This window comes from Pseudochaenichthys georgianus, chromosome 18 (genome assembly GCF_902827115.2).
Source record: "Pseudochaenichthys georgianus chromosome 18, fPseGeo1.2, whole genome shotgun sequence".
NCBI lineage: Eukaryota > Metazoa > Chordata > Actinopteri > Perciformes > Channichthyidae > Pseudochaenichthys > Pseudochaenichthys georgianus.
Genome location: NC_047520.1, coordinates 16,101,550 through 16,126,914, shown reverse-complemented (window position 1 = coordinate 16,126,914; position 25,365 = coordinate 16,101,550). Strand labels below are relative to the sequence as shown.

The window sequence follows — 25,365 nt, the reverse complement described above, 5'->3', positions numbered from 1 at the left end:
TCGCCAACAGGCAACTATTTTCATAAAGAATATACATATTTTTCAAAGTCAACTTTATTGTTAATCTTACTCAGTTTGTGTTTATAGACAGAGAGATCAAAAAGACGTTTAAATAAAATTATACAATTTACAGATATGTATACAAATATATATATCCTATATACACCATCATGTATAATTATGGTGTATGATGTAGTAGGGAGTGTGGTAGATAACAAGTAAATATAGTTACATACAGATCCATGTTACAGCAAAAGATGGAATAACTAAGAAGCACGCAGTATAATAATAATTACATGCAACAATTAAATAACTGCTCAGCATCTCCACCACAATCCCAATCTGCTGTGTCCTGTTTTCCTCCCCTCTGCTTAACACCCCATCACACATACGGAACACAACGCAGAATCTGAGGGTGTTAAGAGTATGTTTATTTAAATGTCCTCCTCTCTACTGGCCAACACAGGGAGCATATGCTGGGTGTAGAATTTTTCCAGGAGGAGGAGATTTCCATGACATGCAGGGTCTTTGGGGATGAGGATGATGATCGCCTCCTTCGTGGTCCACACAACAAAGTAGCAGAGACTCCGGTCTGTGATGTGCAGCTGCCCTTGGACCTGGTGCCAGTATGGGTGATTCTCCTTGAGAATATATGACCCACCCTCCTCACGGAGACAGAAGGATGGTAACTGGACTGCCTCCGCGATGGTCATGTTCATGTCACCAAAATCCTTGAATCTACACACAGCAAATAAACTCAAATGACACAACGAGATGTAAAAGGAGATCACACATACAGTATAGACTATACTGTATAGTCGATATAAAACTGGCCGCTTCAATCTGAAGAGCAACTAAAACAAAACACGGGAGTGTACCTTGTTCTTGTGAACACTAATGTAATCCACAGCATACACAGAGACCACGAAGTTATTAAGGAGAAAACTAGTTACTAAAACAAAACACGTTAGTGCACCTTGTTAGCTAATGTTAGCTAGCTGACATTAACGTTACACATTGCACTCATATTACTCACCGAAACCATGTAAAGCCGGTCCCGCATGCTGGCTCTTACAGAACCGACTAACTCCCCTTTCGTGTATGTACAGCTCTCAACGTGTCCAGACTTGTAGTGATGTTCACCTCGTTTTATACTTTTATTCTCATTCTGAAAGAAACAGGTGAAATTTGCTAACGTGACGGCCGTCTTTGTGATGGTGACGCGTATTGTGCGAGACCAGAGACCTGTAGTTCACTCAGCGGTTTCACACAAAAAAATTTGTAACTTCACAGTTTTACGACACATTTTTATTTTTTTGACTTTCAAAATATTCTTTCAAATTGACAAACATCATATGTGTCATTCGTGGCACAATTCAAACGGGATCAAAAGATAACCTTTCTCTCTCCATTGACTTCAATGTATAATTTTACGCTTCCGGGGTCCCATGGAGGCTCCCGGAAAGGGAGGGACTTCGCCTCTCTATTTGGAGCAGGCGGGATTAGACTCTGACGGCCCGTCCACACAGCGGCGTGCGCTGACGCTTGCCGGCGGGCGTGTCTGAAACTCGACCAACAACCAATCACATGAATCTCCCGCCCCTGACACACAAGCAGCGGTTTGATTGGCTAGAGCTTGTACTGGCATATGATTAGATTGGCTGACGCCTCGCCGAGGCGTCAAAAGTTGAACATTGCTCAACTTTTGCAGCGAGCCACGCCAGCTACGCTCCACGTCACTTCCCACAATGCATTTCGGCTAAAAGTGACGTCACCCCATTCAAAGTGAATGGGGAAGCGTCAACGCACGCTGCTGTGTGGACGGGCCGTGACGTTGCTGTCGAGGCGTTAGTGGCCGACTCCGCCTACTAAGGGCATCTCGGCAACTCTGCAGAATCCTATGGGTGACGTCACGTCCATTTATATATACAGTCTATGGTCCCAACCCAGCACTGAAATCCTGGTCCACTCATTCGTCACATCCCGGATTGATTACTGCAATGCACTTCTGACTGGCCTTCCCATCAAGCTCCTCAATAGACGGAAAATAATCCAGAACTCTGCTGCCCCGATCATCACCCGCACCAACTCATCCGACCACATCACCCCCATTCTCACTCAGCTACACTGGCTTCCTGTACGCTACCGTATTGACTACAAAAATATTCTACTCATATACAAAGCTGTCCATAACCTTGCCCCCATCTACATCTCTGACCTCCTTCAGGAGTACACCCCCTCCCGCACCCTCCGCTCTTCGTCCGTAGGACTTCTCACCGTCCCAAGCTATCGCCTCAAAACCATGGGTGCTCGAGCTTTCAGCTGCTCGGCTCCCAGACTCTGGAACTCCCTGCCACGACACATCCGACAGTCTGATTTCATAACAACATTCAAAACCCAACTCAAAACCCACCTGTTCAAACTGGCATTTTCTTTATAATCTGTACCCCGTGTCCTTTTGTAGTCAATTTCCTATTGTTTGTCTTGTTTTACCCCGGCTGATACTTCGCTAAATCCACTGTTTTAATTTGTAAGGTAAAATTGTAAATGTAAATTGTAAATCTGTAACCCTGGTGTCCTTGGGTGTTATGAAAGGCGCCCCCCAAAATAAATGTATTATTATTATTATTATTATAATAATGTTGAGCACCTCTTAGGTTGATCATATATTAATAACTGAAGTTAAAAGCATGTAGTAACTAAGTAGAAAGTGGAGGAAGTTCCTAAATAAACCATTACGACAGTGAAATATCAGGCACATGATGTTTAACAGCAGGGTATTCTTAAAACATATGGATATTTTGAGATGTTGCTATGCTATTTGCAGCAGTTTGGATTTAGCTTTATTGAAGTGTCACTACAGTGTTTTATCTGGCTGCTGTGTGACCTTCGCAGGACGCTGGTTCGGAGCTGACAACTCCTCCATAACTCATGCTGTTCTGGCTCCAAACGTGGATTTCTCTGGCATCTGACAAGTGGAAGTCGTCTAACTTTTGAACTTTTATTGGGTGCTGCTGGAAGAAGGTTGTCGCCTTGGTGAAATCGCAATCATGACCTCTTAGTTTGATACAACTGCTCCAAAGGGTTGATTGGAAATCTGTGCAAAATCATGACTTAATGCATGATATTCTTTGTAATAAGCTCTAATAATTCGAAGAATTGAAATGGAGCAACTTTTCTGGCTTACACAATAAACACAACATTACAGGAAAACATAAAATACACCGTCAGTTTGTCCAACTTGGCAGCTGGAAAAAGGTTCTGCATTACAATAAATGATTTATAGGCAGACATAATAGAAAATAATACAGGTTTTGATTATATGCTTTAGCTCACATGTGTCAAACTCAAGGCTCAGGGGCCAAATCAGGCCCTTGGTCGATTTAATTTCGGCCCGCAGAATAATTTTTAATTACTATTAGATCTGGCCCACCGGTATATTGCACGCATACCTTCACTCAATCCGATTTCCTCAGCTCAGAGCCTGAGCCCAAACATTGATGACCTTTGTAGTGGACATTTTTACTGATATCCTTATATGCTTAAACCAAATGCTTCTCATAAATGTCATGTGCTGTTTTCTTCTTCTTCTTCTTCTCTACTTTGGGTTTATTCTCAAGCCCTTCAAGGCCACAGCTGGGAGACTCACACAGTCACACCGCCACTCACTGCTCTGAGAACCGTTATGCTATCTCCCGCTCAAGGCCAGGTGTCTAATAACAATATGTGACTGTGTGAACACAGATGTCTCCCGTTCCCACTCATTTCCTATATAACCTTTGCTTTTTCATTGTACTACGCACACTCTGGCAGACTATCCTATACTCTGTCAGACCTGTGTCTATATTATTATTGTATCATGTATTTGAAGCTTCAAATAAATAACCCAAAAGACAGCTCTGCTCGATTCACCATTTATTTGTTTTGATCACTTTGACTTGTACTCTCCAGCCGTGTTGGGTCCTAGATTTCCATAACACCTTGCACCCAAGATGAGATGCCAAGTATCTGGCTTGAACTAGCATCACAGAGCAGCACACTGAGTGTCAATGGATGTTTCCTTCTGCACTTTTTCTCTCACGACAACAGGGCATGTTTGGTTTGTTCTTTGAGGGAAATTGTTTTTTTGAAGCTGTTGTTGGCCTGTGGAAAAATGTAATCATAAGAAAAAGCTGCAGATAGAGCCATAAGAAATGAATGCAACTGATTATTTAATGTTGTTTTTATAGGCAATCATTTAAGCTTTGTTAGTTCTAGGTTTAATACGTGCAATAAGTTCATTTCAATAAGTTTTGCAATAAACATTGAACCAGTCCGGCCCTCGACTAGTACCCATTTTTTTATTTTACCCACTGTGTATTTGAGTTTGACACCCCTGCTTTAGCTCAATTAATTGTTGCCTGAGATTGTGTAGGAATTGTAGTAGCCATGACACTTCACTCTTCATTATCATTCATTTAGTATAATGTATTTATTTGATTCCACTTTAGTTTGTATCTAGCAATCCCCCTCTCTTTGTATAAAACGTTGCTTTAGTTAAATGTCCTGAGCCATAATGGGTGCATCATTATAGCTAAAGAATAAACGTATAGAGATAACACTGCCATCCAGTGGATATAATGAATAATTGACTTATAAACCACAACAGATGTTATTTATTTCAATGTTATTATTGAATTGTTGTTAAGGGATATTCACTACCAAAAAGATAGAGTTGTTAATCTTCGATATTGCTTTGTCAAACAATCAGGAAACCCACATGCTTTTATTTTGAAAGTTTACAGGAAAAGTAGGCCTTATGTCTCAACTTGACAGGTGTCCTTGCTGTTGCCAGGGGCAACACATGCACCAGGCGACGCTAAACGATAAACTAACTTGCCGTTTTTAGGAAGCTTAGTTAGATAAGTGCCCTGGTAGGTTTAGGACTATTTTTTGTAATGTTCTGCGTTGTTTCAAGTTTGAATAATTGTCACTGAGTGAAAATGCCACCTAAAGCAGCTAAGAAGGGCTCAGCCAAAAAGCCCAATGCTTCTGGTGCCTCAGCTGTCGGCAAGAACTGGGAGGCTGGTCTCAGCAGAGCTCCGTTTGAAGAGGTTTTTCTTTTCACTCGCTTCCTTTTTTCTGTTTAACGTACTGTTTATTTGTGTGTACAGTAAAGGTATCTTTCATTACATATTATAACTTTTAGAGTCCTAATTTGCTGGCTACGCGCGGTAGTTAGCTAACTTTGACATGGTCCTTAGTAGCTAGCTAGCTAACATTTACGTTACATTGTTTAATGTTAATAGCGCTTCATTTTAAGTAGAACAAGGGATTTAAACTGGGTTTATATCCTGCAATTTGCTCATTGATACATGTTAAGTAACGTTAACAAGGTAATTAGGTTATTTGGTGAAAATTGTGTAGACAAACAAACAAACAAACAAACAAACTTCCTGCAACATTTGTCACCTGAATAAGACGTAGCTATGGATGTATAATAAGAACGTAGCCTATAAGAAAATGCACAAAATATAAACATGTAAGCTTTTACTTTGAGGGTGAACCTTGTTAATTAAGGAGAAGGATGATGTGAAATCAGTGACACAGTGTGGTTTTTTACTTGGATTATGTATTTTTTAATTTTCTTGTTTTTCTTCAATACCATTTCCAGGAGTCATGGCAAGCCTGTGTGTCTCTGGTGGTCGGGAGAAGTCCAGAGGAGGAGAAGCTGACCCAGGCTTTGTCTGTGGCTGCACAGAAACCACAGCGCAAACTTTTCAGCTTGTTGACCTGGGAAAGCACCGTTGCAAAGGTAGTTTTAGTTCAGATCAAGTTCCAGAAACTGTGTTTATTGTATTTTTGTAGAACTCTGCAGTCATTAACTCTTAATACCTTGTATTTCGTCAAATGAGATTTCATTCCTTTCCAAACGTTTTACAGATCCATGAACTGGGGAATCCCAAAGCAAAACGACCTGATGAAGCCCCCGTGTTTTATGAGGTGGGCTTTGGAATAAAGGTTTTTAATGTGTTTTGTTTCAGTCAGTCAGTGTCTTCTGATTGGGTGTTTGTGTGCTTAATTCCTCCTGTGTGTCTCCTTGTGACGTGATGTCTTGAGTAGGTTACAGAGCCAGCGAAGGTGATCCTGGATGCAGGAGATGAGATTCCTTGTGACCTGATGGCAAATATACTGAAGTTCCAGCTGCTACAAATCAAAGCCAATGATCAGCAGAGGAGGGAAGCCGAGCAGGTGAGGAAAAAATCAGGAGATATTAATACAATTGGAGTGACTTTTTTTAATCAATGTTATACAGACTATAGAGGAAGAATCAATTGAATTTTTCCGCATATTTTTAAGGCTGAGGAGGAGAAGGCAAACGTTGATCCTCCCTCTGTCAACAAGGACAAAGGAGGGGCTAAAGTCACTGACAAAAAGGGGAAGAGCCCACCCTCACCTGTGGGACCCTCCAAGGAGAAAAAGACAAAGCTAAAACGCAGGGATGATGTTGAGCCACCGAAGTATATAGGTAAAAATTGAAATTTCAACCACATCTGTTTTATTGTGTTGCACTGTTGGAGTAGCCTGGGACCTAAGATTTTCATCGTCATAACTACACTGCAGCCATGGGCGTAATTTCCACTGGGGACAGGGGGGACATGTCCCCTCCACTTTTCAAAATCCCGTTTGTGTCCCCCCCATTTTTCAAATGTGTTTATTATTATATATGTATTATATATAAGTCATCATGAACACATCTGTCCATCAAGGGCTGCTGTGCCTCCTGTCATCATTAATGGACGTCTCTTTAAAATGACCGCTCAGAGGAGAGGAGTTCTCATTTCTCTAACCGCCTGCTGCTTCCCCTCCTCTCTCCTCGGTTCCCCTCCTCAGTCCTTCGCTCACATCTCCTGTGGGCGGGACTAAGTATCGAGGATAGGAGTCGAGGAGGGGACATTTAATAATTGAGAAACCTCTAGAGAGAGAGACAGAGACAGAGAGAGTTACGGGGGCTGTTGTTAGCATCTGGTGCTAGCTCGGAGCTAACAGAGATTAGAAGCCCCCCCCCTAGAGGATGTGAGGTCATCACAAATAAAACAGGCTCACATACTAGATAAGTGTGCGCACTCATTACACTACACATTTTTCTTGGATTAGTTAACACCATAGTCCCCAATATATTTGTAGAAAGGCAGGAAATGGAATTAAAACGAGAACAATGTTTCATTGCGGAGGACCCCCTGTTTTGTGTCCCCCCCACTTCTCAAACCAAAGTTACACCCTTGACTGTAGCTATGTATGTATGACTAATAAAAGCCTTGAACCTTGAATGTCTGTGCTAACATTGTGAGAAAATACTGCAATGCACAAGACGACTTTGGCTTCCACCTACGTCTGCAGTATATAATTGTAGGTGTTTATGATGAATTAACTTGTGTGTCTGGGCATAGATGACGAGCCAGAGGATGGACCTCAACACTACATCCTGCTGCTCGGCTTCTTTCAGCCCCACCTGATTGGAGCACTTGATGCCTTAGGTGTTCATGTAGCCAATGTCATTAAATTGTGTTCGGAGCACACACAAACTTCTGAGGAGCAGCAGGAAGAAAGTCCCTTTGGGGGCAATGAGCAGACAACTTCTCCAGTTTTGGATTCAGGTAAAGGGCCTTCGGTATTCAGTAAGCACTTAATAAGGCACTTTTACATGCTTTTACAAGTACATAAGACTATAAATAAATCATGCTTCTGTTTTGTTTACAAGCTATAATGTTAGTTTTTTACTTCTGGCAAATGATTTGACTTAATCATAAAATTAAGGATGATCATTATCTTGCTGAACAGAATGTGTATGTAAAATAACTTTTGCTCGCCATAGAGCTGAGTATCTGCAATACAAAATGTCCTTGCAGTCAGGACTCTATATCTTATTTTTCCAATGTATTATGTGTTGTTATCAACATAAATATATTTTCTTTTGTGTATGCCTGCAGCAGAAGTTCATGGTCGTGCAGAGTTGGATTTATTCTGGTCCGGTCTGAGACCAGTTTTGGACAGCGGGCCTCCCCAATCCAAGCTCCATGATGTGGTTCAACTTAGCTACACTGCTCCAGATCTCAGTTCTCACACACAGAACCCTGACGCTAAGGTGAGTTGGGCCTGACAATTTCTTTCCGTTTCAATATATTCTCAATGAAGCCTGCTCTTTACCATTGCACTGTATGCTGTAAAAGGTCTGTGTGTGGATTGTGAGTGTGGGCATGTCATTTGTGGTCCTACAAGATATAGAAGGTTTGAAATCGATCCCTCATTATTTTTTTGTTGATTTCATTGTGTAGAATATTTAACACTATTCTTTTTTTGATCATTTTCAAGGCCTTCTCTACAGTATCTGTCTTTTTTTTTGTTTACTGTCTCTAGCTTTTAATGTTTTATAATCACATTTTCTGGGACTTGATTTTGACTGTGTGTCCAGCTGGAGATTGGAAACCAAATCTTTGAAGGTGTGGCCAATCTCATCTATGACTGTCTGAACTGGCGCCTACAACATCAGCACTACCTGGATAACATGGAACTCTTCAGTGTACCCACTGTTGTTGTGATGGATGCTGAGCCTGCAGAGGTACACATTTACACACATTTACACACCAGTCAGTATACCTAGCAACAAACAGTTCAGTCAGTGCCATGTACAACAGTCCACTGGGGATGCTGCTGAGAGGCCACTTTACACAAGGCATTGTTCATTGGTAGTAAAATGTACACTGTAACCCCAGTTATACATTTAGTTGAGACTTTGATGGCGGGTATGGGGGAAGAAGAAATACTTAAGTATCATTGCATAAATACAAGAATAAACACATATGGAAATACATGTAATCATACATACATATAATTATATTATAAATAAAAAGAATTATTTCACTATTCAGAAATAATTAAAGGCCTACATAGATTTATGAAAGTTGATATTAAACATACATGACATACATTTCTTAAATGTATTTCTAGATTTTGTTGACACTTTTGTTGTTCATTGTAACCTTCATTTGCCGTTTTATTTGGGTCCACTGCACTTTCCCAAAGTTCGAGGTTGCAAATTCATGCCTTGTTTTGTTGACTAACATTGAAAAACTCAAAGAACTTCTAGAGAAACTGCAAACGTTCATATTTGAGGAATCAGTCAGTGATGGTTATATGTGTTTTTCTTCACCCTAATATTGATTGGTACATTAAAATGTTGCCAAGTACATGTTCATTATGTACTAGAGTAGTTAAAAAAGTGTTTCAAAGCACAGCAGTGCCATCTAGTGGACTAAAACAGAAGTGAAACGGAAAGCATGCTCCTTCACTCAGACACTCCTTGATACCATAGAGTAGACTGTAGGCTATATATAAAGGTTGATACCTGCAGTAATGGTGGATAATTAACAGGACAGCTCTCATGTGCGTTTTTCTTGGTTGTTTGCATTGAGGAAACTATGTAAGTACTTGTTATTTACCTGCTAAATGCCTTTTCTGTAATAATATTAAGTTCGTTGTTAAGATTTCGTCGAGTTTTAAACGTATTTTGCTGTAAATTGGTATGACGCCACAGCTAATTAGCCTGCCGTGTTTCTGCCTTCATCCAGGTTGTACATGTTTTTTTTAGTTGGTTTATGTGTTTAACACAAAATAGCTTTTGCCTCATGACTGTATTGAATCACCTGTTGCTAGTTATTAGTTATATGCACGTCATGTTTCTGTCGTAATTCTAAGTATAATTTTAAGATTTCGTCGAGTTTTAAACGTGTTTGGGTGTTAATTCGTATGACGCCACAGCTATTAGCGGACCCAATGCCGCGTTTCAGCCTTCCTCCATTTAGTTCATAATTCATTAGTTGTGTGGCAGGGTAATGTGTTTAACAGAAATAATAGTTTTTGCCTCATCATATGATAGTATTGAATTACCTGTTGCTAGTTTTTAGTTATCTGCACGATGTTTTTGAAGTGGAAAAAGTGCCAGGCAGCTACGTCGCTCACACATCGTGGTGCCTGCAGTGCTGGTCGACAATTAACAGGCTCCCCATTTACGCTTCATTTTGGTTGTTTTGCACTGAGGAAACTGTCAGTTTATTAACCTTTTAAAGACATTTCCTGTTATAATTCTAAGTTAATTGTTAAGATTTCGTCGAGTATTAGATGTTTTTTTGGTGGTAGTTGGCAGGGCCGGCCCTGACCAATTTGCTGCCCGAGGCAAGATTATAGCTGGCGCGCTCCCCCCCTCCCCAAAATGCACACTCACTATGACTCGCGCATGCACGGTTGTGGCATGACCACCAAAACAGAAAGATATGGACACAATATCCGTGCAACTGTATTTAGTATCCTATCCATTTGAACATGATTCAAGTAAGGGGGGGACCTCACCTCCTCTAGGGGGGTCCGGGGGCATGCTACCCCGGGAAGACTTTTTTTTTAAAATATTGAAGTTAAAAGCATCAATCTGGTGTACTTTGAGAGCAACATTAAGAGATCTATGGATACATCTCCACACCGAGATGAAACAGAACTGGAAGCAGATTTTCTTTTTCTTTATGGATATTTTACAAATCACTCCCCTTTTAAACTGTATTCTTGTTTATTAACAACTTTTTTGTACTGTCAGTATTTTATACCTGTTTTTCATTTATTCTCTTATTTTTTTATAACTATAATAATCATATAAAGGTGTGCCTTTACCTCACTGAGCTGAGGTTATCAGAGCCTCTCAGTCTTTCAGGAGAGAGCTCTCTAAAGCTCTCCCCCCCCCCGCGGCCGCTTACACAATAAATTCAATGTTAATAAAAGCACACAGAAGCTGCATACGTTTTTTTGGGAGTTTGATTTATTTTAAATGAACACAAATACAAAATTAAAACCTATAATTGCAAACTAAAACCATTATTTAAAAAAAAAAAAGAACAATTTCACATAAACCTCTGGTTTTTACTGGGGCTGGGGCAGTTCAACTTGATTTTTTGGGGGGTGTGTGCCATAGTTTATGGGCACTGTACGCAATATAGGCGTAGTTCTGTTAGTATAAGATAATAAGATGTACTTTGTTGATCCAACAATTGATTGCTGTTATGAAATGTAAAAAAAAAAATAATAATAATTTCTAACTTTTTTTTCTCCCCAATTTTTGGCGCCCCCTATGGGTTGATGCGCCCTTAGCATTCGCCTATACTGCCTATGCCGAGGGCCGGCCCTGGTAGTTGGTACTACACAGCAGCTAATTAGCCGACCCATTGCGTAATTCTGCGTGTCTTCAATTTGTTCATCATTCAAAAGGTGTTTTTTAGATTTGATAATTTGTTCAAGTGGCTTTACCAGTAGCGTGGCGTGGGAAAAAAATTAGGGGAAACCAATAATACGTCCTTTCTTTTGGGTCGGGAGTGTGGTGGTCAATGTAATAACGTAACCAGATGAGTGATTACAGCACCCGGTATCATTTTACACACATTTGTATCATACAGATGCAGGACTGTTAGCCTGTTATCTAACCGACAGGTCTGCACGCACTCTCCAGCCGAAACTCTAATAAGCATTCATTCACAAACTAAATCAGGAGACCTTTAACGTTTTACGTCCGATACCCTCCCTTTTTCCTCGCTGTGTACACAGCTCCAGTTTGGGCATTGGCCTGTCATCAGATTTTATTTGTTGTTGCTGCTGTAGCGGAAGTTTAGAACAATTATTTTTGATTAAATACTCCAAATCGCCACCCTCCATAATTGCACTTGCTTCAGTTGCTTGCTACTTTCTAACGGCGGTGAGAGTGGTGCAGTGACAATCTATCTTCTATCGATTAGTTTTATGATTCGAAAATTATAAAAGTAGGGTAGACATGTGGATATTATCCGACTGAACCAAACGTGCATTTATCTAACAGGTTCGTTTTCCACTGACCTTATTTCGAGCTATTTTCCAAAATCCTATGGAGAAATCCCATTGCCTTTTTGTCATGGATGTATAATAAGAACTGGATACAGCGTGGGAGGCGGGGCCTCATTCATTCCTATGACAGTTGCTCAATGGCGCATGATGACAAAATGGCCCAACTTTTGAGAGAGCAAAACGTCACAGATTACCCGGCATGCCTGAGAAGTACCCATATGTGCACTCAGAGCATGCGCAACTTTCACCACGCCGCCCAAAAGGCTCGTTCACATTAAGCACGTGAATTTGCGTACACGTTGTCACTACCCGATCCGTCCCCCTGCCCGATCGGTACTGCGCATGTGCGAGATGGTCCGCCATATTGGACAACTCCGGACGGCAACCCACGATGGACAGTTGACACAGTGGCTTTTAGCAAAGCTCAAAAAGAAAAACCGAGAGAGATAAGTTATTGTTATTACAACGTGACTTCACTATTATTTAACAACTCTTTTTATTGGGTTCTTTTATTTGGGGTTAAGTACATTGTCAGAATAAGTGAGAAATGAATGTAACTTCTGTTAGACAGCCATATGCCATACATTTTTGCATACATTCACAGTAAATATGTATTCAGTTTGATAGCTGTCTAACAGAAGTTAAATCCATTTCTCACTTATTCTGACAATATACTTAACCCCAAATAAAAGAACTAGTGCTGTCAAAATTATCGCGTTAACCTAAAGGAAGTGTAGTACCGCCGTTTGACCAGCACGAATATTCTCATCAGACTCCGGCGCACTTCCTGGGGGCTTGCTTTTTGTCGAGGGAAACCGAGCGCAGCTTACTTCCGGGTTTTAGGACGCGTCACTGCAACACTAAGTTGATGCGATTTGATTGGGTTGTGAGGCAAGGAAAGCCAGCCTCTTCTGGCTTCCCTTGACATGGCCCTGACTAATCACAGGTTGGCAGGGGCATGAGGTGAGCCTTATCTGATTGGTCAATCCCTCCATTTTTTTTCACCAAGGGAAGCCAATTTCGGCTGGCCTCCTCTCGCAACAGAGAGTGCAATCTGCTGTTTCACTCTTTGTAAAATACTCAATGAGAATGGGGGAGAGACGGGCTGGTAGCAACACACAACAAAGAATTTCCGAAACTAAACGAAGTGTTTTTATTTATTTATTAAAATTATAACTACAATCCGAAAAAACAGGGGAAGCCTGGCTTCCCTTGGCCTCCAGGAGAAAACGCCACTGGGCTTTACCCTGATATTACTGTATTGCATCGCATGTTGAACATTTTAAAGTATTCACGATGTTTTTTACTCTAAAGTGGGCCAGCCAACTCACTCAGACACGTGGCACCTGCAGGAGGGCTGGAGAATGAACGGGTCTATGTCTATTTCTATGTGCAATATTTATTTGTTTTGCCTTGAGGATGGAAAACGATGTTACTAATAATTATTTACCTGTAAAACACATTATGTGTTCATTGGCAATATTTCGATGAGTCTCAGCCGTTTTTTAGTCTAAATTGGCCTCATGCAACAGCTACTTAGCCAACCCATGATTTAGCATTTCTTTATTTTAATAGGTTTTTCAATTTTGTGTGGTTGATGTTTTTGCCTAATTTTGCTGATGTCTACCTTAAACAATTTTTCTTGATGAAGCCTGTTTCTATTTCTGTAATAAATTACATCTGCAACCACTAGAGGGCGACAGCAGGAATGTATGCAGTATCTTAAATATGGGATATCAATCAAATATTTGTTTATTTTGTTTGTTTTTCTTGTGCCAGGTTGTGCCAACCCCTCTCCCCGTTACTCCACGCTCCAAGAAGAAATTTGTGCGAGAGGAAACTCCACCAGACCAAGGTTAAACTTTTTTCTATAATCAGGCTGTTGGTGCATGTAAGAGTAGAATTGTCTGCTCTTTATTTTTATTTTATTTCATCAACCTTCCCAAGGAATATTTTTCAGATCTCAAGCTATCTTCATGGTTTCATTTTTAAAGGCTTTTATTTTGAAAAATGTTATGCATTGGTGGTTCAGTGGTAGAATTCTCGCCTGCCACGCGGGAGGCCCGGGTTCGATTCCCGGCCAATGCAACACATTCTTTTATGCATGACGGGATGAAATGAGAACATATTCAGATGAATGCACTTTATTATATAACTAATGATACAGCGCCGCATTCTATAAAATGGGAACTGCACTGAGTGGATCTCATCCCTTCCTCGTTAGTATAGTGGTCAGTATCCCCGCCTGTCACGCGGGAGACCGGGGTTCAATTCCCCGACGGGGAGGAAACATTTATGTTATTTTTGTAATATTATTATATTTTTCTACACAGGTGTTATAAAGAGTTAACGGTGCATTCACGGTTTTCCGGTTTAGCAATATGGAGGACGGTATGGAGGACAGAACATGACATAAGTATACATAAATAAATGTGTAAATAAATGTATGAATAAATACAGGAATAAATAAATATGTAAATAAATGTATGAATAAATAAATACAGGAATAAATAAATGAGGAAATAAATACAGAAATAAATAAATGTATGAATAAATACAGGAAAAAATAAATAAATACAGGATTAAATAAATACATAAATGAGGAAATAAATAAATGTATGAATAATACGTGAACGCGAACGTTATATGCGAATATACTTTTTATACTCTTCACTTACTTGTCAGCATAGGTCGGCATCGATGTACAGAGCCGACAAAAGACCTTGTTTATATCATCATATTGAAGCCAACTCCATCCATCAAGCCAGTGTGGCTGAAACGTTCTCTCCCTCTTCTTCTCATACTCCCTGTTACTCTCCTTTAACTCCTCCGGTGATTTTCTTTTATTTGAAGATTGTTTTTTGCCAGGCGCTTGGCCGGTTACCAGTGTTTTTAAAAACATTTTGGCGAATGGTTAGGTGGCGCAAAAGTCTCCAGCGCACGGGAGCCTGGTTGCGGCACAGCTGTTGCAACATCCAACAATGACAACTGCCTCACGAAACGCTATGTTGTAGCGTTAATAAACTAAACAATTTAACAAAATTGGTTGTCAAAATACCTATACCACAAGACAATGTGATTGTATGTCTTACTGTTTTGTTTTTGTTTTTTTAAAAGCAATATTTTTAATGGCCCGAGCGGGCAAGTGGAAAGTACATTATGCTGGCCCGAGGTGTCTAAATAGTGCTTACGGGCCATGGCGCCATTTATAATGTCCAGCCCTGACACGCCATATTCAACAAAGACTAGTGTGTTCAGGTGTAGTTCTCAGTGAACCATGTTTTTAAGTGAGCTGTGAAGGTAGTATGTATGTATGTATGTATGTATGTATGTCTTTGATTCGAGTGAGTAGAGAGTTCCAGTTTTGTATTGCTGTGACCGAGAATGATGACTCACCAAAAGTACTCTTCCTGAATGGGACTGATAGGTCGCCACGTCTGGAGCTTCTAGTGGTCAGTCTGGTGTTGTTACGTTGAGTAACCAATGAGTTAAGAGGTGGAGGGGCTGTATTGTGCAGGATTTTGTACACTCGAACGATGTTCCTATACTTAATTAAATCTTCCCAACTCAGAATGTTATGCTTGTTGATGATGGTACAGTGATGGGAGCTGTTTCTGGTCCAGTACTTTGAGGGTTTGTTTGTACAGGGTTGCTAGTAGGGCTGCTCGATTATGGCAAAAATCATAACCTCGATTATTTGGGTCAATAATTGATATCACGATTATTAGGGATGTCCCGATAACCTTTTTTTGCTCCCGATCCGATTCCGATCATTTGATTTTGACAATCTGCCGATACCGATTTTTCCCGATCCGATCTTTATGCAATGCATTAAGAGAAAAAAAAGGTAACAGATAACGGCTGGTCATCCAACGCGATGAATTCAGCTATCTTGGCTGTTATTGTGTTGGCCTTTTCACTGTTCTGGGGCAGTTTCTCTTTCCTTTTAAAAGTCTCTGAAACTGTCGGTTGTTTCAGTGCCGTTACCTGAGTGGCCGCTGTGTACTCGCCGTGTTGTTGTTGGTGTTTGTTTCTCAGGTAGCGTATTAGATTGGTCGTGTTGAACGTAGCTCTGTTCTTTCCACCACGCGGAACCTCTGCCTTGCAAACATTGCATCTGGCTGTTACACTGCCTTCGCTTTACATTTTATAATACTTCCAAACTCCTGACATTTTCTCTGTCCCGACTCCCGGGTCACCAGCTGAACGTAGCCTCTCGTTAGCTTACTGCTACTATTAGACACTGCGCCCTGCCCACTCTGTTGCCAGATTTCAGAGAAATAAGCAACCTGGGGGGTATACTGCGAAGCAGGATTTTCGCTTAGCCGGCTAAATTCAGGGAAAACTCCGGCTTTCCGGTCATCCGAAGCTGGTTCTCTTTTTAGCAGGCTAGATCTCCATGGTAATATATGCAAAGCAGCTAACCTGGTCGGGACCAGGTTAGGTTGCAGGCTAAGAGCTCAACTCAGTGAAAGCACTGCCTGCTGACCAATCAGAGCTCAGTGTGCGGAGTTTAAAGCGATCAAGTCATATTACAGGAGAAAGGAAATACAGAAAAGCTGCCGTTGCAGGAAAGACGGCCGGCAAAAATCACCGACTGTGTGAACGTGAACATTAATAGAATATCACCTCCATCTTCAGAGCAATCTGACTATTATAACATTAGCGTTAAGAAAGCTTACTTAAATATCTGCCACAACATAAGTAACCGGATCAGAGTACATTAAGTACAGTCCGCGGCATATCACTTCATAATGTATCATCTCCTTATCTGAGTCAGCTGAGCCGTATCTGGCCGTGCAACACTCACAGTGTCACATACTGTATGCAGAAGTATTATTTTAAGCAACACATTAAGTTGACGAAACACTCGAGACAAATGTAATTAAAGTCAGATCGTGTTTTAGACGGGGCAGTGATATCATAAACCTGTTAATGTACGCATTCAAACACTTTTTCTGTTCCCAGCTGTATTCACCTTGCAGGTGCAGCTATGTGGCTTTTATCCTGGATAAAGTGTTTAAGTCATGGATGTTTAAAGTTTAACTTCTTCATTTTTGACTAGTATTAAAGTTCACTTTTCATTCAGGAAGTATGACGCTGCGCTGTCAGTATATGCTTCTCCATGTTTGTGATTGGTCGAATGCTCCAGATACCACCCCTTTCATGTGAACGCGCACCTAACTAGATAGGACACGGCTGGCTTGAGCTATTGATAACCCGCGTCGTAGTACCGTTTAGCGAGAGCGCGTATGTTTTGGATTAGGCCAACCGGCTAACTCAAACATATCCAGGTTAGGTTGAACCAGCTTCGTAGCATAGGCCCCAGGTCTATGAAAACAAGCCCAAAGAAAGCAACACATACATGACGTTGTTGACCTCAACTGATGGAGTGTTGGAGCGTTGGAAGGAAAACTTTGAGGAACTCCTGAACCCGACAACTCCGCCCTCTATGGTAGAGGCAGAGCTGGAGTATGACAGGGGATCAACACCAATCTCCCGGGGGGAGGTCACTGAGGTTGTCAAACAACTCCACAGTGGCAAAGCCCCTGGGGTGGATGAGATCCGCCCAGAAATGCTGAAGGCTCTGGGTGTTGAGACACTGTCATGGTTGACACATCTCATCAACGTTGCGTGGAAATCGGAAACAGTACCAAAAGAATGGCAGACCGGGGTGGTGGTTCCGCTTTTCAGAAAGGGGTATCAGAGGATGTGTGCCAATTACAGAGGCATCACACTACTCAGCCTCCCCAGGAAAGTTTACTCTAAGGTATTTTGAAACTTTTTATGCATTGGTGGTTCAGTGGTAGAATTCTCGCCTGCCACGCGGGAGGCCCGGGTTCGATTCCCGGCCAATGCAACACATTCTTTTATGCATGACGGGATGAAATGAGAACCCATTCAGATGAATGCACTTTATTATATAACTAATGATACAGCGCCGCATTGTATAAAAGGGGAACTGCACTGACTGGATGTCATCCCTTCCTCGTTAGTATAGTGGTCAGTATCCCCGCCTGTCACGCGGGAGACCGGGGTTCAATTCCCCGACGGGGAGGAAACATTTATATTATTTTTGTAATATTATTATATTTTTCTACACAGGTTAGACTCGAGATTGAGAAACACCCCTTGTTACATACACAGCTACGTAGGACCTTTGTTATCATGTGCTACTCTAATATTGGAAGAGCATACTCAGTATTTTCCCAACAGCTTTATTGTCAGATCTCAAGCCATCTTGTTTGTTTCAATTTTTCGGGCTTTTATTTTGAAACATCTTATGCATTGGTGGTTCAGTGGTAGAATTCTCGCCTGCCACGCGGGAGGCCCGGGTTCGATTCCCGGCCAATGCAACACATTGTTTTAGGCATGGCGGGATGAATAAGAGGCTGCGACATCACTTTAACTGACTTAAACACTGACATGTCCGAGTGAAGGGTGCACTATTTAACCAGGCTGTTTGGTGCATTTAATTAAAAGTGGAATGGTCTTCTCTTTCTTTTCTTTTATTTCATAAAACTACCCAAGACTTTTGTTAGAAAAATATCACTCGGCTTGGTCTTCAATATCAGGATACATGTATTTATTATCCTTGCAAGAATGGAAGTAGTCATCACATACAGAGCTGCATGGTAAAACTAGTTCACCGAACAGTTTCCTTGACATGCTTGCATACAAGAGAGGGTGTTATTCAGTCACAAGATGCAGAATACCGGTTCAAAGCAGTATTCAATGTTTTAGTTCAGATTAGCTAAGGCCTGCGTAAGCAATAAACATGACAGTCATATGTCTATCTCCAATCATCAAGTCTGAATCATCATGTTAATCGTTGTCACATAGCTATCATATTCCTAAAACAGTGGGTGTTTCTCAATGTCAAGGAAAGCTGCTCCAGAGCCACTATTTCAAGGATGCTACGCCATCAAGTCCCGCCAAAGGACTGTTCCAATGTCCAGGCTCCTTGGAATTCTACCGAGCCCGGCGTCCTTCGTAGCGAGACATTTCGAGGCTGCACATGCGTATCCTCCGCGCCGTCCGCGGTCTTAAAATCCCCACAATGCTTTGCGCACGGACCAATTTCCCAAAATCTGTGGCGAAAAATGTAAGGCGGGGCCTCTCATATGACGCACATTTGCTCGCCTGTTCCACTCTTCGTTTTCCGAATGCCAGGAAGGATTCTTGCCTAGCTTCTGAAGGAAGTGACTCGGAAGACATGTCCTACTAAGGAAGCGTCCTCGACATTGAGAAACACCCAGTGTGTCCTGATGCTCTTCTAGGTAATCATACATCGAGGGTGTTTCTCAATCTCGAGTACGCTTGCTTGGTAGCACATGTCTTCCGAGCGTCTTGCTTCAGAAGCGAGGCAAGAATACTTCCTGGCATTTGGAAAACAAAGAGTGGAACAGGCTTGCAAGTGTGCAGGTGTGCATCGCATGAGAAGCCCCACCTTACATATTCCGCCACAGATTTGTGGAAATTGGTCCGTGCGCAAAGCATTGTGGGGATTTTAAGACCGTGGAGTCTACACATGTGCAGCCTCGACATGTCTCCAAACGAAGTACGCCGGGCTCGGTAGAATTCCAAGTATGCTGGACATTGGAACTGTACTTCGGCGGCACTCGATGACGTAGTATGCTTGAAATAGTGGCTCTGGAGCAGCTTTACTCGAGATTGAGAAACACCCCTTGTTACATACACAGCTACGTAGGACCTTTATTATCATGTGCTACTCTAATATTGGAAGAGCATACTCAGTATTTTCCCAACAGCTTTATTGTCAGATCTCAAGCCATCTTGTTTGTTTCAATTTTTCGGGCTTTTATTTTGAAACATCTTATGCATTGGTGGTTCAGTGGTAGAATTCTCGCCTGCCACGCGGGAGGCCCGGGTTCGATTCCCGGCCAATGCAACACATTGTTTTAGGCATGGCGGGATGAATAAGAGGCTGCGACATCACTTTAACTGACTTAAAGGGGAAAGGAAACACCAATTACAGTTATAATATTCCGGTAGTTTATTCATTTTACAATGGATATTGATCGTAATATTTATTGTATATGATAATACTCGCCAAAAGAAAATTAATTATCTGCCGGCCGGGTGGGGAATTCCGGGTCCAGGCCGCCGCCATTAGGGGAGTCCCAAATGGTGACGTCACTGGCTGTGTTTTCGCTCCACCGGAAGTCAACACAACGTAGCAGATATGGCAGCGATGGAGGAATTTTGCAATGAGATCGACGTTTTGAACGATGAATTTGACTATTCGTCGGGAGATGACATTGATGTGGAAGCATCTACAGTTACCAGGCATCCCATGGCCTATGCTTATGAACCGATTCGGTCGAATAGAGTGGCATACGATCCGGAATAAAAAAATAAAAAAAACACAATGCTAACAGTGAGCCTCTGAATTAGCCCAGAGCGACAAATGCTAACCTATTACTGCACCGAAAATCACTCCTAGCTCCCTTATTACTTATCCTAGCCGCACATCCAACACATCGTTTATGATCGCAAGGAGACACAGAATCTAACGGTGCCCACCTCAACACTGAAAGATACAAACTCGCGAGGTTATCCACAAAAACGTACATCAAAACAAGTGGTGCTAGGTACTAACATACGCCAGGCTAACGGCTTACCTTCCTCATTGTCTGGTCTAAACTGGTCTTCAATGGCATTACAACGATACAAACGATGATGTAGTTAATCCATAGGTTAATATCCAATGGGGCTGTGTCCCCTTTGAAATGTTCTGATAATCTATAAGCAATACAACTGCAATTCCGTTATCTGCTGTCCACTCTGTGCTCCGTGCGCTCTGGGTCCTGCAATACCATCCATCAATAGCAATACTAGCCTTTTTAGGGCTGTTTTCGACAGATGAGCGTGTGTATGCCAGTTTAATTAGTTGAGCTATAGAACACCCCCAATTCTCTATTGTACGTCATAATAATAGCTACCATTTAGTTTGGACGCGATTGCGTTAATTAATAAGGTCACACTGTGTCAGTAAATACATGTGTGAGCTAGTAATCTGGTAGTGCTGCAATATTTACCTCTCTCTCGGCAGCTGAAGCAACTCGTTTGGTGGCTCGAACTTCACGTTTGTTGACACTGTCATTGTCTTGCGCGGCCGACGTGCTGGGACGGTCGGTGTTCCCGACTGCATACGTTGAGAAATCGAATATTGTGGGAACAGATCCTGGCTTCAAATCCAATGTTTTGTATTGAACCAGGCATCCAGACTGGACTTTGAGCAGCTTCTCATCCTTTAGTGGCAGCCTATGGAAATGTACTTCTTCCTTCTTTGTATAAAATCCATTTGTGCAGCCTGGGGCAATACAATAAACTCCTGACGACGACCGTTTTCTTGTAATGTAAACTACTGGTGCATTGCACGCCATGTTGTTTGTTATTGAGCTTTGGCCCAGGAAGCCGTACCCACTCAGTGACGTCACTGGAAAAGTCCCGGAGCAATGGAAGCGCCCATGGTCATTAGGCACGTATTTCAAAAAGTAAATTCGTGTATCTCGATCGTTTACATTGGAAATAGACTAGATAAATACATTTCCTAATGGTAATATTGTCGCATGGAAAGCAGTTTGAAAAGTGTTTCCATTTCCCTTTAAACACTGACATGTCCGAGTGAAGGGTGCACTATTTAACCAGGCTGTTTGGTGCATTTAATTAAAAGTGGAATGGTCTTCTCTTTCTTTTCTTTTATTTCATAAAACTACCCAAGACTTTTGTTAGAAAAATATCACTCGGCTTGGTCTTCAATATCAGGATACATGTATTTATTATCCTTGCAAGAATGGAAGTAGTCATCACATACAGAGCTGCATGGTAAAACTAGTTCACCGAACAGTTTCCTTGACATGCTTGCATACAAGAGAGGGTGTTATTCAGTCACAAGATGCAGAATACCGGTTCAAAGCAGTATTCAATGTTTTAGTTCAGATTAGCTAAGGCCTGCGTAAGCAATAAACATGACAGTCATATGTCTATCTCCAATCATAAAGTCTGAATCATCATGTTAATCGTTGTCACATAGCTATCATATTCCTAAAACAGTGGGTGTTTCTCAATGTCAAGGAAAGCTGCTCCAGAGCCACTATTTCAAGGATGCTACGTCATCAAGTCCCGCCAAAGGACTGTTCCAATGTCCAGGCTCCTTGGAATTCTACCGAGCCCGGCGTCCTTCGTAGCGAGACATTTCGAGGCTGCACATGCGTATCCTCCGCGCCGTCCGCGGTCTTAAAATCCCCACAATGCTTTGTTTACGGACCAATTTCCCAAAATCTGTGGCGAAAAATGTAAGGCGGGGCCTCTCATATGACGCACATTTGCTCGCCTGTTCCACTCTTCGTTTTCCGAATGCCAGGAAGGATTCTTGCCTAGCTTCTGAAGGAAGTGATTCGGAAGACATGTCCTACTAAGGAAGCGTCCTCGACATTGAGAAACACCCAGTGTGTCCTGATGCTCTTCTAGGTAATCATACATCGAGGGTGTTTCTCAATCTCGAGTACGCTTGCTTGGTAGCACATGTCTTCCGAGCGTCTTGCTTCAGAAGCGAGGCAAGAATACTTCCTGGCATTTGGAAAACAAAGAGTGGAACAGGCTAGCAAGTGTGCAGGTGTGCATCGCATGAGAAGCCCCGCCTTACATATTCCGCCACAGATTTGTGGAAATGTGTCCGTGCGCATAGCATTGTGGGGATTTTAAGACCGTGGAGTCTACACATGTGCAGCCTCGACATGTCTCCAAACGAAGTACGCCGGGCTCGGTAGAATTCCAAGTATGCTGGACATTGGAACGGTACTTCGGCGGCACTCGATGACGTAGTATGCTTGAAATAGTGGCTCTGGAGCAGCTTTACTCGAGATTGAGAAACACCGCTTGTTACATACACAGCTACGTAGGACCTTTGTTATCATGTGCTACTCTAATATTGGAAGAGCATACTCAGTATTTTCCCAACAGCTTTATTGTCAGATCTCAAGCCATCTTGTTTTTTTCAATTTTTCGGGCTTTTATTTTGAAACATCGTATGCATTGGTGGTTCAGTGGTAGAATTCTCGCCTGCCACGCGGGAGGCCCGGGTTCGATTCCCGGCCAATGCAACACATTGTTTTAGGCATGGCGGGATGAATAAGAGGCTGCAACATCACTTTAACTGACATAAACACTGACATGTCCGAGTGAAGGGTGCACTATTTAACCAGGCTGTTTGGTGCATTTAATTAAAAGTGGAATGGTCTTCTCTTTCTTTTCTTTTATTTCATAAAACTACCCAAGACTTTTGTTAGAAAAATATCACTCGGCTTGGTCTTCAATATCAGGATACATGTATTTATTATCCTTGCAAGAATGGAAGTAGTCATCACATACAGGGCTGCATGGTAAAACTAGTTCACCGAACAGTTTCCTTGACATGCTTGCATACAAGAGAGGGTGTTATTCAGTCACAAGATGCAGAATACCGGTTCAAAGCAGTATTCAATGTTTTAGTTCAGATTAGCTAAGGCCTGCGTAAGCAATAAACATGACAGTCATATGTCTATCTCCAATCATAAAGTCTGAATCATCATGTTAATCGTTGTCACATAGCTATCATATTCCTAAAACAGTGGGTGTTTGTCAATGTCAAGGAAAGCTGCTCCAGAGCCACTATTTCAAGGATGCTACGTCATCAAGTCCCGCCAAAGGACTGTTCCAATGTCCAGGCTCCTTGGAATTCTACCGAGCCCGGCGTCCTTCGTAGCGAGACATTTCGAGGCTGCACATGCGTATCCTCCGCGCCGTCCGCGGTCTTAAAATCCCCACAATGCTTTGTTTACGGACCAATTTCCCAAAATCTGTGGCGAAAAATGTAAGGCGGGGCCTCTCATATGACGCACATTTGCTCGCCTGTTCCACTCTTCGTTTTCCGAATGCCAGGAAGGATTCTTGCCTAGCTTCTGAAGGAAGTGACTCGGAAGACATGTCCTACTAAGGAAGCATCCTCGACATTGAGAAACACCCAGTGTGTCCTGATGCTCTTCTAGGTAATCATACATCGAGGGTGTTTCTCAATCTCGAGTACGCTTGCTTGGTAGCACATGTCTTCCGAGCGTCTTGCTTCAGAAGCGAGGCAAGAATACTTCCTGGCATTTGGAAAACAAAGAGTGGAACAGGCTAGCAAGTGTGCAGGTGTGCATCGCATGAGAAGCCCCGCCTTACATATTCCGCCACAGATTTGTGGAAATTTGTCCGTGCGCAAAGCATTGTGGGGATTTTAAGACCGTGGAGTAGTGTTAATTTCGTTGACTAAAACTATGACGAAATATGTTCGTCAACGACCTTTTTTTCCATGACGAAAACGAGACGATGACGAGACGGCACCGACGGCAGTAAACAATAACTGTAACGAAATCATCATGCAATATCGTTGACGAAAAGTGACGAGACGAAAATGTAGTTTACTAAATAAAAACTATGACAAAATCTCTCTTTACTTTCGTTGACGAAAAATGAGGAGACGAAATATTATCAAAGATAACGTTAAATCTCTGATAGTCAGTTTTTCTCCCAGCAGTTCCACTTCCGGTGCTGCGGCAGAGCAGCAGCTGTTTCTGTGCTGCGCGCGGCGGTACATTTGAATTACACCGGGCAGCGGCACAATATGAACTGTCAGGAAGACTCGGGTGGTCTAACTAACCTTATTTAACAGAAAATTAAATGGCAACAACAGGGTTTAGGAGCAGTGGTCGCGTTAACCGAATACCCCCCCGTCAGCGCGAGTGAGTGATAAATTGTGCACTCGACGGGTAATAATGGATTATGACGGAAATGTTACGATCCTGTCCGTCAAAATGACTGACAACGAAAAAGTCTAAAGCCACCACTGCTTGGAAGAAAGAAACGATGTGATATTTGGGCCCATTTTTGCTACAATGAGGCGGAGAAAAAAAGCGAATGCATTGTTTCATCAGAAGGGAAGCAATGTGGCCATAACACAGCTGGTAAAAACACCACAAACCTGACCAGATACTCTCTGCAGAGCTTCTTAATCATTCAACCTGTGTTTTTCACCAAATAAGGACAAGATAATCTTATTTATTTATATACTAAAATGACAAATTATTGGTTTTGGCTAGACTAGTTTGACTGAAATGTTCTATATAATCTGATGACTAAAAAAGACTCAACAGTTTTCATTGACAAAAAGTAGACTAAAATAATTAGTTTTCTTTGACTAAAATAAGACTAAAAAGCTCAGACTTTTATTCGACTAAATCTTGACTAAAATGTTTACTGTTTTAGTCGACTAAAATAAGACTAAAATGCTCAGACTTTTAGTCGACTAAAACTTGACTAAATAAAAACAGGATGAAGGTGACTAAATATGACTAAAACTAAAAAGGAAATTTAACAGAGGACTAAGACTAAAACTAAATTAAAAAAATAGCTGACGAAATTAAC

At 41.8% G+C, this 25,365-nt stretch overlaps 1 protein-coding gene and 7 non-coding genes across 8 annotated transcripts in view; all 8 read left to right on the top strand.

Moving 5' to 3' along the window:
• The first annotated feature begins 4,864 nt into the window (after window positions 1–4,864).
• Window positions 4,865–25,365, top strand: part of spag17 (sperm associated antigen 17) — a 67,941-nt gene continuing 47,440 nt past the window's right edge. The window contains exons 1-9 of the mRNA XM_034106600.2: window positions 4,865–5,093; window positions 5,654–5,794; window positions 5,923–5,982; window positions 6,103–6,231; window positions 6,340–6,508; window positions 7,431–7,637; window positions 7,971–8,125; window positions 8,453–8,599; window positions 13,675–13,750. Of these exons, the coding sequence (XP_033962491.1) occupies window positions 4,983–5,093; window positions 5,654–5,794; window positions 5,923–5,982; window positions 6,103–6,231; window positions 6,340–6,508; window positions 7,431–7,637; window positions 7,971–8,125; window positions 8,453–8,599; window positions 13,675–13,750 (1,195 nt within the window). The 5' untranslated portion in view covers window positions 4,865–4,982. The remainder of the gene's footprint in view (window positions 5,094–5,653; window positions 5,795–5,922; window positions 5,983–6,102; window positions 6,232–6,339; window positions 6,509–7,430; window positions 7,638–7,970; window positions 8,126–8,452; window positions 8,600–13,674; window positions 13,751–25,365) is intronic.
• Window positions 13,913–13,983, top strand: trnag-gcc (transfer RNA glycine (anticodon GCC)). Its single transcript has one exon. It is a non-coding gene; the product is annotated as a tRNA-Gly (tRNA).
• On the top strand, window positions 14,110–14,181 carry trnad-guc (transfer RNA aspartic acid (anticodon GUC)). Its single transcript has one exon. It is a non-coding gene; the product is annotated as a tRNA-Asp (tRNA).
• Window positions 17,685–17,755, top strand: trnag-gcc (transfer RNA glycine (anticodon GCC)). The gene has a single exon. It is a non-coding gene; the product is annotated as a tRNA-Gly (tRNA).
• On the top strand, window positions 17,882–17,953 carry trnad-guc (transfer RNA aspartic acid (anticodon GUC)). The gene has a single exon. It is a non-coding gene; the product is annotated as a tRNA-Asp (tRNA).
• Window positions 18,181–18,251, top strand: trnag-gcc (transfer RNA glycine (anticodon GCC)). The gene has a single exon. It is a non-coding gene; the product is annotated as a tRNA-Gly (tRNA).
• trnag-gcc (transfer RNA glycine (anticodon GCC)) lies at window positions 19,737–19,807 on the top strand. Its single transcript has one exon. It is a non-coding gene; the product is annotated as a tRNA-Gly (tRNA).
• trnag-gcc (transfer RNA glycine (anticodon GCC)) lies at window positions 22,954–23,024 on the top strand. The gene has a single exon. It is a non-coding gene; the product is annotated as a tRNA-Gly (tRNA).